This window comes from Hordeum vulgare, chromosome 4H (assembly GCF_904849725.1).
Source record: "Hordeum vulgare subsp. vulgare chromosome 4H, MorexV3_pseudomolecules_assembly, whole genome shotgun sequence".
NCBI lineage: Eukaryota > Viridiplantae > Streptophyta > Magnoliopsida > Poales > Poaceae > Hordeum > Hordeum vulgare.
The window spans coordinates 441,588,965-441,601,078 of record NC_058521.1 but is presented as its reverse complement, the minus strand read 5'-3'; the positions used below and the strand labels follow the sequence as shown (position 1 = coordinate 441,601,078).

The 12,114-nt window shown below is 44.4% G+C and overlaps 1 protein-coding gene across 1 annotated transcript; it reads right to left on the bottom strand.

The window, feature by feature from the left end:
* Positions 1-5,488: 5,488 nt before the first annotated feature.
* On the bottom strand, positions 5,489-12,114 carry LOC123448867 (protein SCAR2-like). Its single transcript, XM_045125895.1, has 9 exons — positions 11,451-12,114; positions 10,374-10,534; positions 10,142-10,265; positions 9,917-10,046; positions 9,482-9,549; positions 6,337-9,376; positions 6,169-6,252; positions 5,982-6,089; positions 5,489-5,873 (listed from the first exon to the last, which is right to left on the bottom strand). Exons 1-9 carry the CDS (start codon positions 11,603-11,605, stop codon positions 5,832-5,834), a joined length of 3,912 nt encoding a protein of 1,303 aa, XP_044981830.1. The 5' UTR covers positions 11,606-12,114; the 3' UTR covers positions 5,489-5,831.

Here is a 12,114-nt window from a genome sequence, read left to right as displayed (position 1 = left end):
GCTTACTGCTCTGAAAGTTTTCCATGTTAGTGCTGGCATGCCAGAGGGAGCTTCTAATGAAGATCAGAGAAAGTTCCAAGAAGCCAACACTATGTTTGTGGGATGCGTTTTGAGTGTTCTTGCTGACCGTCTGTGTGACATGTACATGCACATACAAGATGGAAAGACACCGTGGGATGCACTGAAGGCTAAATTCGGTGCTACAGATGCAGGCAGTGAATTGTACATCATGGAGAATTTTCACGACTACAAGATGGTGAGTAACCGTTCTGTGGTTGAACAAGCTCATGTGATACAGTGTATTGTGAAGGAACTGGAACTCCTTAAGTGTGATCTACCCGATAAATTTGTGTCTAGGTGCATGATTCCAAAGTTGCCTTCTTCATGGAGAAACTTTGCCACTTCTCTGAAACCTAAGAGACAGGAGATATCAGTTGAAAGTCTAATTGCATCTCTTGATGTTGAAGAGAAAGATCGTGCTAAATACACTATTGAGAAAGGAGGTGAGGTTCAACCTACTGCCAACATGGTACAAAGGTTCCCACAGAACAAGAACAAAGGAAAGAACAAGCCTGCTTTTAACAAGCCTATAAAGACTACTACCTTCAAGAAGAAGAAGTTCAACAAGGCTAAGCTAGAGCGCTACGCCTGTGGGAAGCTCGGACACTTTTCCAAGGAATGCCGAGAACGCGCAGACCACAGAGGGAAAACCAGCTCCAAGACAGTCAACATGGTGACCACTAGCAATACTGATGGGTATGGTAACTTACCTATTGTTCTTTCAGTATTCCAATCATCTTCATGGTGGACTGATTCAGGAGCTAACATTCATGTGTGTGCTGACGTCTCTTTGTTTACTTCTTATCTGGTCGCAAGGGATTCTTCCGTCCTAATGGGGAATGGGCCGCATGCTTCTGTACGTGGCATTGGCATGGTGGATCTGAAGTTTACTTCAGGAAAGATCGTGCAACTAAGGAACGTGCAGCGTGTCCCTACTATGAACAAGAATCTAGTTAGTGGCTCCCTTCTATGTCGAGATGGGTTTAAGGTAGTTTTAGAGTCAAATAAAGTAATCGTGTCGAGATTTGGACAATTTATAGGCAAAGGCTATGAGTGCGGAGGCTTGTTCCGCTTTTCCCTTTCGTATTTTTGCAATAAGTCAGTAAACCAAATTTGTGCTAGTATTAATGATGATACAAGTGTTTGGCATTCTCGTTTATGTCATATTAATTTTGGTTTAATGTCTCGGCTATCCAGTATGAGTTTAATTCCTAATTTCACACTTGCCAAAGGTTCTAAGTGCCATAGTTGTGTGCAATCGAAGCAACCTCGAAAGCCTCACACGGCTGCCGAAGAAAGAAACTTGGCACCTCTAGAACTCATACATTCTGATCTATGTGAGATGAATGGTGTGTTGACAAAAGGTGGAAAGAAATATTTCATGACTTTGATTGATGATATGACTAGATTTTGCTATGTTTATTTGTTGCAAACTAAAGATGAAGCTCTCGATTACTTTAAGATCTATAAAGCTGAAGTTGACAATCAACTAGAGAGAAAGATCAAGCGTCTTAGGTCGGATCGTGTTGGAGAATATTTTTCCAAAGTTTTTGATGAATTTTGTGAGTAACATGGTATTATTCATGAGAGGACGCCTCCCTATTCGCCCCAATCAAACGGGATTGCCAAGAGGAAAAACCGCACGTTGACTGACTTGGTGAACGCCATGATAGACACTGCTGGTTTATCTAAGGCGTGGTGGGGGAGGCTTTGTTGACTGTATGTCATGTCCTGAATAGAGTTCCTAACAAAAATAAAGAGAAAACCCCTTATGAAGAGTGGGTTGGGACAAAACCATCACTTTCTTATTTGCGCACTTGGGGATGTTTGGCAAAGGTCAATATTCCTATCCCCAAGAAACGCAAACTTGGACCAAAGACAGTGGATTGTGTTTTTCTGGGTTATGCTCAACGAAGCATTGCTTATAGATTTTTAGTAGTTAAATCTGAGGTTCCTGATATGCATGTAGATACTATAATGGAATCTCGTGATGCAACATTTTTTGAGAATATGTTTCCTATGAAATATATGCATAGCATTGCTAGATTTTCTTCTGAGCTAAATTCTAAATCTAGTACATTTGATGATTATATTGAACAAACACCTGAGGAAGTACATGAGAAGGATAACGATGAAGCTCCTGTAAGGAGCAAGAGACAAAGGGTTGCAAAATCCTTTGGTGATCATTTCATCGTATACCTTGTGGACGATACTCCCAATTCTATTGAAGAGGCATATGCGTCTCCAGATGTAGATGATTGGAAAGAAGTTGTTCATAATGAGATGGACTCAATTATTTCTAATGGAACTTGGGAGTTAACTGAACGACCTTATGGTTGTAAACCTGTGGGTTGTAAATGGGTGTTCAAAAAGAAGTTAAGGCCTGATGGTACTATTGATAAGTACAAGGCGCGACTTGTGGACAAGGGCTGCACTCAGAAAGAAGGCGGAGATTACTTTGACACCTATTCACCTGTTGCTAGAATAACCACCATTCGGGTGCTACTTTTCTTGGCTGCCTCTTATGGTCTGATCATTCATCAAATGGATGTAAAGACAACTTTCCCAAATGGAGAGTTGGAAGAGGAAATTTATATGGATCGGCCTGATGGGTTTGTGGTAAAAGGAGAAGAGAAAAAGGTGTGCAAGTTGCTAAAATCTTTGTATGGTCTGAAACAAGCACCTAAGCAATGGCATGAGAAGTTTGAAAGAACTTTGACTTCTGCGGGATTTGTCATTAATGAGGCTGATAGATGTGTCTACTATCGCCATGGTGGAGGCAATAGTGTCATATTATGTTTGTATGTGGATGACATATTGATCTTTGGTACAAACATTGTTGTGATCAATGAGGTCAAGACTTTTCTATCAAAGAGTTTTGACATGAAAGATCTGGGAGAAGCCGATGTGATCCTAAACATCGAACTTATTAAGGATGAGAGTGGGATTACTCTAACGCAATCTCACTGTGTTGAGAAGGTCTTGAGCCGTTTCGGCTTTATGGATAGCAAGCCTTCTCCAACACCTTATGATCCCAGCGTGACACTTAGAAAGAACAAGAAAGAAACGAGAGATCAATTAAGATACTCTCAAATTGTCGGTTCACTCATGTACCTAGCTAGCGCTACAAGACCAAACATCTCTTTTGCTATGAGCAAACTGAGTAGGTTCATGTCCAACCCGGGTAATGATCATTGGCATGCACTAGAAAGGGTCTTGCACTATCTGAGAGGTACTATGAGTTATGGAATTCACTATTCAGGGCACCCCGTTGTGCTAGAAGGATATAGTGATTCAAATTGGATCTCTGGTGTTGATGTACTCTACACTACAAGTGGGTATGTGTAGGTATTGCAAGCAAACCATATTGACAAGCAAACCATATGACACTGTACTCATGGAGGTGGTGCAGTGTCATGGAGGTCTTGCAAGCAAACCATATTGACAAGGTCAACTATGGAAGCAGAACTAACTGCTTTAGACACAGCCACTGTAGAGGCAGAATGGTTGCGTGAACTCTTGATGGACTTGCATGTGGTTGAAAAACCTGTACCGGCTATTCTTATGAATTGTGATAACCAAATGGTTATCGCTAAAGTAAATAATTCTAAGGATAACGCAAAGTCATCAAGACACGTGAAGAGACGTTTGAAATCTGTTAGGAGGTTGAGAAACTCCGGAGTAATAACTGTTACGTATATTAAACAAACAAAAACCTAGCAGATCCTTTTACAAAGGGACTATCACGAAATGTGATAGATATTGCATCGAGGGAGATGGGTATGAGGCCCATAGACGTTACACCATAGTAGTAACCCAACCTTTGTGATCGGAGATCCCGTGAATTAGGACCTGGGAAGAATAAGCTATTGGTTAACAGAGGAGAGTAATAAGTGACCGTCTCTAAGTGAAGATGCAAAACTCTTAGAGTTGTAAGGCTTAAGTGTTGTAAGTCAGGTTGGCAACATACCTTAATGTGGTTCTATTGGCTATTATAGCAAAGATGTTGTCCTACAGAGCAATCTTGAAAGAACACACCTATATGAGCTCCGATTGTAAAACGTCGCAATCTAGGAGATTTGGGTAATCTCTAGTAAGCTCACGAAGAGACCAGGGAATCTCTAGTAAGCTCACGAAGAGACCAGGGAGTACGACGTATATGCTCCAAACCGTGGGGTAGCCTACTGGCAGCCAGGTACTGGTTAAGACTTTGAGAGAAACCTGTTCACACAAAACTAGCAATTTAAGGCATAGTCCATTGTCAAGTTGTGGGTGGATGTAGCTTAAAATTCTACGCAGAAGTTTAACTTAACAGTCTCTGCTGAAACACTGGTATATTAAACAAGTGGAGAGAAAAGGCAAATCTCTAAATGGGTATTTGAGATCTGGTGGGGGGTTGTTAGAATTAATGGGCTTGGGCCATCTACAAAATTCTGAAATCTCAAATTGAACCCATGAAAAAAATGGCAAATGGTGGTGTGGTGATGCTAAAGTTTAGTCCCATACCGCTAGTGGAGGAAGTGTTGGACCTCTTTATATAGTGAGTCCTCCCCACCACTCTAAGTGTGTGTTGAGAAGAGAAAGGAGAGAACCACACCCCCGCGCTCGCTCGCCTTGCCTCGTCGGGCCGGGCCGGCGCGTACGTGCGACATGCGCGTGAATGATCCACCAAATTCCGGTCTGATGCCTTGCGGGGGCGCGGCTACCTTTTGCCGTTTTATTTTTATGTCTTGGCAGATCTTGTTTGATAAGTATACGACTTGGAAACCAAGTCGGTTTGAGACGTGGTCGCGACACGGAGCCGACCTTGGTCCTCCTATATATACTGCTTATCGTGGTCGGCCAAAGACACACCGAAAAACATCTAGGGTTTTGCCTCGTCTCACAACTTGCGCCGCCATCGTAGTCCACCTCATCCCGAGCGTCGGCGTCCACCGGCAAATGGGGGAGCGGGTCTCCGAAACCAGTCGCCTTTGTGATCCTGTACGGGAGAGGGCGAATTAGGTTTTTGGGAAGCGCTCTGCGCGACTGCTCGCTGCTTCCACAACGGGTCGTCTACCTAGCAAGTCGGGCGGCGCTGCGTACCGCCGCCTCAAGCGTCGTCTACTTCGTCCCGTCATCGCCAACGTCATCGTCAACAACATAGCTGCACCGAACACATCTGCTTCATCTGCAAACGTTCGGTACGTGCGTCGTGTTCCCGTTGGCCTGATGAACATGTTAGATGCGTACATGTTTTGCTATATTGTGTTGCTGCTATTCATGTTGTCTACTGCATCTAGTATGTTAGAGTTTCACATGTTAGTAGCTAGTATCATCATGCTTTATATTTTGAAATTAATCATGAAAATTGTGCCTAATTACTCAACATATAGGCCCCAGTTGAGTTGGACTGTTGAAAGAAAAAATATAAGCCCAGTTGCTTGACTGCTTCAGAAGACTTGGTTTTGACCAGACAAAATGTGCACTTTTGCTTCTTTCTATATACACTCCAGTTACAAAATCACACTAGTCTATGGGCGTACACATACAGTCCTTGTCAAGAATCAAACTTCAGGAGGCACATCAAAAGATAATAAACATATGGCATGCCCTGAAAACGTCAAAATACGCTGGCACAGATCAAACTGTCTTGGCATGGTGTTCTCGAGATGAAGAAAAAGTTGCATTTGACTACTGATATGTTCTACCATTTTCTTCATGCAAGAACACGAGCACAAGACCTGCGCATAACATGTGAAACATCAGCAGCCAAATTGCTCTGAGGAAAGCTACTCACTCCAGCTATCCTCGTCATCGTCATCTGCAACCGCCTGTTTTTAAAAGAAGAATGTATCATCTCAGTACCGTGCCATATGATAAAGCTATTGTCAGCTGAAACTTCTAGCAAGTATATACAGGATGAAGCAAGAGGGTTTAACCTGGCGAATCGCATTGGCCCTCTCGAGAATGGCCGCCACTTGTAAGTTTGTTCTTGGACCACCCATCACATTTGGTCTCTTTGCAACAACCGGTTTCAAGTTGAAAGTCTACAAACAAAGCATGTTTATGTTTAGGATATAATCTAGCTGAACAACGATGTTGTTTATGTGCAGGGTGAAGGCTTACCTTGTTCTTTATCTCATCCAGCACTGTGTTCTTCTCATCTGAAAGCTTACTTGATGGCTGAACCAAAGTTGGAGCCTTTCTTAGCTACAAACACGAAAAGAAAAAATTAAGTCAATATACTCAGGGTGATGATCAAACGCAGAATATGGAAGTAGTTATATGGTATACCATGCTTCTATCATGAGAAATAACTTGAAGGAGAGGATATTTAGGTGGTTCTGGCACTGAATGAGGAGGTAACTTTGCTAGTTCCTCTTCTAATGCTGAAGAGAACTCCTTAACCATGTCATTGGAACTATCTTCCTGTTGTACTGAGAAGTCAGGACTCTGAATATTATCTTGACAAGGAAGCCCATTTGGTTTGTTTTCTTCTGAATCTGTAATTGTGTTGCTATCCGCTGCTGACAATTCCTCCTTTTGGTCAGATCTTTCATGATCCACAGTGGTCTTTTCAGTTGGCAAACCACTAGCATGAATGCTACTGCAATTAGAAACTCTATTTATGAGCTGCTGTTTTCTCTCTTCCTCCTGCTTCAGTATCGGTTTTATATCTACCAGCTCAGACCATGCCTCCTCTGGAATTACTATAAGCTCAGGTGGCTTCATAGTGTGGGCGTCGTCGCCTACTGAAGTGACGTCTGTGTTGCACTTGACTTCTGATGAGAAAAATAGATTAGAAGACTGCACATCACACTCTCTGTATCCTTCTTGGAGATTATTTTCTTGAGAATCACTCTCCGGTAACAGATCTTTCGGGGTCTCGCTGCAAACTCTTGCCTGTGCCGTTTCCTTCTGTGAAGTAAAACCATTGTTCCGGCTTATTTCCTGAGCATTTTCCGACTCTTGATTTGTTTCAACTAGTGCAAAGTTATTATCATTTTCCTGGTGTTTCACTGGAGGTTTTGGCCTAGGTGGTCTCCCCGATTTTGCAAATAAAGATATGGATCCTGTTTGAAGCTTGGTCGCTCGCCACTGCATCGGGGGAAGAGGTGGAAGTGGTGGTGCTTCTTCAGTATCTTCAGATGAACCATTGTCAATTATATTACTTGATGGAGCAGGAACCACGTTCAATGACTTATTCATTAAACCATTTAACATCCAATCAAAACTTGAAATGCTTGGCAGCGGCAAATCTCTGGAGTCAGGAGCCAATTGATCTGCAAAAATTTCAGTGCTGATGCCGTTGCATGGATTAGGCGGTTCTTCATGCAATTCATGTATTTCCCCTGTGTTCACAGCTGGATCTGGAATGGCAGACATCATGGATGAGCTGTGCAGCTGCAGTTGCTCATTTTGGTCTAGAAGTTCACAGCTACCAAGGACAGTATCTTGCGGTAAACTAGTTTCTGGATGCAGACAGCACTGTTCATTATCTGGCCCGGCAGCCTCACTGCTAATTACTGATTCAGTCAAACCTTTAGGCAATCCCGTTTCCACGACTGTTTCCAGCAATGTGACATGCTCCATTTCAGGGATGTAGTTTTCCGGGCCTTCACTTGCTACTGCAAAATCTGCATCTGTGAGAGTGAATGGAGTTACTTGGCAAGGATCATCAGATTGCTTGGACGAAATCCGCGAGGAGATCACATCATCTGGAGCCACATGCTCTCCTGTCTTCTCTGCGATTTCTTCATCCGATGCATATTCCTCAGATTCACTGCATCCATCGGCATCTTCCGCATACACATGCTCGTCGCAAATGCGGATTTCTTTCAAATCTTCACTCATGTCAGATGCATTTTCAGAAAAAACTTCAGTATGTATATCCTCAGTCTGCTCTTGAATAAGCTCTGATGCATGATCGACAATGCCAGCAGATGAATGCTCATCAGGTGCCACAACCGCCCATCCTTCTTCTTCTTCTTCTTCTTCTTCTTTGGGACTCGGTGATGTGATGACTGTCAGGTAGACATCGGTGTGCTGAAAACCATTTTCATCAGGGACTGAATCTTGTGGACTGTCAGCAGTTGGGACATCATGGTCTGACTCTTGGTCCACTACTTCCAGCTGGCATTCCCTTGAACCAACATCATCTTGAGGTGAATCAAAAGAAATGCTCTTCCTGAAACTTTCCTCCATGATTTCAACACGAGGGTGAGCCATTTTCCGACACTCCACGTTGAATCCGTCGCCATTCACTTCAAACTCATACAAGTCAGTATCTTGAGTGCCATCACACTTGAGCTCAAGCAGCTGCTTTGCCATGTTACGGAGGGAATCAGAGAATGGGTCATGCTTCTTGGAGAGTTTCCTTGGCAGAATGCCGACTTTTGAGGCAAACAGCTCCATGCTTTCGACACACCTCTTGCTCGCTGTTTTCTTGAAGGAAATGGCCGAAACATTATTCCCCTTGGACCTTTTAGTAGCATCAGCTGTACCATCGGATGTAGCATTACTGACAATAGCGTTACCATTGGACTCAGTAACTAATTCCCTTGTGTCAGACTCTGAAAGAAGCATGTCCCCGGTGAGCAGCTCCTCCAAGGAAACAGTCCTCTCATGCTCGCAAGAAACCGGCTTTTCTTGTGAAAACAATTCCTCCAACGAGCTAGTCCTCTCATGTTCACCACCAACAAGTTTGGCCTCTGGTACACAGACAGAGGCATCTTCTTCGGAGTGATCAGCCTCATCTCTGTTTGCCGAGGCAACATCTGAAGAGCAAGAGTCCTCCTTTTTACTGAAGGTACTAGACCTGGAGACTGCGGCACCCTGAGCATCAGAGCACATCTTGCCTGACGGTGCCAATGCAAAGACACCTTGTCCACCATGGTCCCTGTGCTCTGAGTCTGTCCCCACTTCAGACCCCATTGTGGTGAGCGCGTCGACGTAAATGTCAACTTCAGAGTTGTATCCCTTGCTGCTTCCTGCTGAACGGTCATCTGAACAGCTTGACGGTGTTTCTTGGGAAGTCGACCTCCTCTTGCGTGTTGTGGCATAGTAGCCTTCCTTGCTCTTCCCAGTGCTGCTGGAAGTGTCCATCATGATATCTCTTTCTTCAGCATTTGTGTCGAGTGAGACGGTGAAAGATATCTGCACCTCTGATCGGTCCATGGAGACGGTTTTCTCCTCTGGTGAGGACTTTTCATAAAGGTCCTGCATCTGCGGTCTGAAGCTTCGGAACACGGTCCCGTTTAGTTGTCGGTGCTTCAGTCGTTGGCGCCTTGTCGGGACTTCATCCAGAACTTCATCTGATAAATCAGTCTTGAACCTATGCAGGGAAATGGTAGGTTTGTTTAAGAAGGAATAAACAGAGAATAATAAAGTTACAGTTAGCAGAAGATTTTTGTTGTTCTTATGGGGGATGGGGGTGCACCTCGAGCCATTGTTGGCTCCATCAGAAGGTCCGAAAATCTCAGCATTCTGCAGGTTCGGCCTGATCTCCTGCAGAAGGAAGGAACAAAATATGTTGAATATCCTTTCCAGATAAACAGTTAGCACAAGAAACTTTCAGTCCAGAATGTTATTCTGATTTACACTAGTAGGGTTATATCAACAAAGATCACAACTGAGTGAACTACCATGATTTACACTAGTACTCCCTCCGTTCCTAAATATAAGTCTTTTTAGAGATTTCATTAGAAGACTACATACGAATGTATATATACATACTTTAGAGTGTAGATTCACTCATTTTGCTCCGTATGTAGTCCCTAGTGAAATCTCTAAAAAAGACTTATATTTAGGAATGGAGGGAGTAGTATATATGAACTTAATGCAATAACAAGACTATAGATTAACAGTTGATTACCATGGTTCTAATTGGTCTTCTCTCTGTTCTCATTCCTTCCTGTAGCATTCTGGAACATGCGGAATCTGTTTTGAAGAAGGCCGGGTCTGAGTATCTCTTCATGCACGTTCCTTCGCCACCAATATCATACCTGAAAGTTGACCATACTTTCATAAGCATGAGTACATCGCTTCACTACCTCCAACTCACAAGGACGGAAAGGGCGGGTCGGGTAGCTCATCATACTTGTCAAGCATGAACAATCTTGGAGGCCCATGGCACTGCTTGATGGAGTCCATGATGAAGCGAGGCGTGTCGCCCGTCGTCACAACCCCATGGTCCACTCTCAGGTTCGCATGCCAATCAACTCCTGCATGAGCATGGCAACGTTACTCCAGTGCAGCATAAATATATAAATACAAGCAGTTGAAAGATGCAAGTTTACAGAGAGGAAGTTTGTGCTCTGTAGTGAACCTACCCCTGTTAGAAGCAACGTACAGGTAATCCCTCTGACAGACGTCTTTCTCCAGGAGTGGCAACTCTGCCTCCAGCTGCTGCACCCGGAGCACGAGCCCATGCCCCCGCGCCGAAGCGGTCATCACCTCATCATACAGACCGTGGAATACCTCTGCCGCAAATCTGGTCACAGATGGTGGCATCATGGTCAAAACGTTAAGTTATGAATTGTCGTGCATCTGCCTATAATTATATTAAGTACTGTACGTTATAGCGGAAAATCTAAGTGGTTGCAGAAATCTCTTCTCAGAAGAAAAGTGCTTGCTAATTAGGAGTAAATGCCACTGCTACGCCAAAAGGAGCCTAAGACAAAGAAGGCTGACGATTGAACTAGTATGTCCTAAGATGTGGCTTAAGTGCAATTCAAGAACCTCTGAAACATTGAAGCCACACACAAGGATATTATAGCTGAGATGTACACTTGTACTGCACCCCTCGCGTAAAACAAATAAAATCTGAAGTTGATGAAGAACGGAAAAGGCAATGATCGTCTCCATCGATCCCAAGAACAATTTGTGATTCAGCATGTCGTAATTCTAAATTCTTGGGGATCAGACTTTGGCTACTTTTAGAGCAGCGCCAGTATTGTATTGTCTTTGCTTCAACCTTCAGGTTCTACTAATCAAAGTATTTTTTTTTCTACCAGTACATGAATGGGAACATAAGATTAAATAATAATGGAAGTTATATGATGACAAGAGAGTGCTTGGTCACAACCGAGAAAAAGAAACTGCTCTCTGTTGCCTAGCAAGGACAAGACTATCAACAACAACAGCTAACCACCTCGAAGTCAAGGGCGCTAATCCATACATCAATCACCTAGTTTAGTTGGTCCGAAAAAAAGGGTCTGAAAACCACCGAATTTGTTCGAAAGAAAAGCATTAGGTGATCTACTTGCTGTCAACACCAGTGACCCAAACGACATTCATGATTCATGACGCGGCAAAAATAACAATCCCAAAATGTTTGCAAGAATCCGTGGGATAGAAGGAAAAGAAGAGAGAAACTCAAAGGAGAGATGTGAGCAGCATGGGCGTACTCTGCGAGGTCGCCGAGCTGGCGGAGGAGGCCGACGAGGCCGGCCGTGGCGACGCCGTCGAGGACGGCCTCGGGGTCGTGCTGGTCGGCCCGCTTGTAGAGGTCGCGGCCGCCGAGGGAGTACTCGTTGGCCACCGTGTGCCTGGACAGGGGCATTGTCGTCCTCGATTGCTCCGGCCGGGAGCTCCCCTCCCGCCTCCTGCTGCTTCTGCTTCTGCTTCTGCTCCTGCTCCTGCTCCTGCAGCAGCAGCAATGGCAGCTTTTCTCTGTTGATTGCCGATCCTACCGGTGGCTCAGGCAGGTGCGCAGAGGTCTAGGATGGAGGATCCTCCTGTCCCGGTGGCTGTGCAGTTTTGGATGGATTGGTGGCTGCCGCTAAATGTAAGCCTGAGAAGGTTTGGCGTGGCCGGTGTTGTTCGCGGCGGTGGCCTCCCTGTGTCTTGTCTCTTTCTCGTACTTCCAGGGCGCTCAGCGCATAAGCAGAGAGAGAGAGAGAGAGAAAAGAGGATTTCTCAGGGGAGGGAGCGAGATTAAAGGGGTTATTACTCGTCGCTAATTGCGCTCTTTCTCTCTATGGGTTTGCTCCCCGCAGGTCGCAGCAGCGTGGGGCCCACCCATGCTCGGCCCAGTGCATCATGTGAACTTGTTAATGCATAATGAGTCAA

Coding starts and splice junctions, on each gene's coding strand:
- LOC123448867 (XM_045125895.1), bottom strand. CDS start 11,605: ATGCCCCTGTCCAGGCACACGGTGGCCAACGAGTACTCCCTCGGCGGC. Junction 10,266..10,373: donor GTACGTTGCTTCTAACAGGG/GTAGGTTCACTA, acceptor ATGCTCATGCAG/GAGTTGATTGGCATGCGAAC. Junction 9,377..9,481: donor GGAGCCAACAATGGCTCGAG/GTGCACCCCCAT, acceptor TTCCCTGCATAG/GTTCAAGACTGATTTATCAG.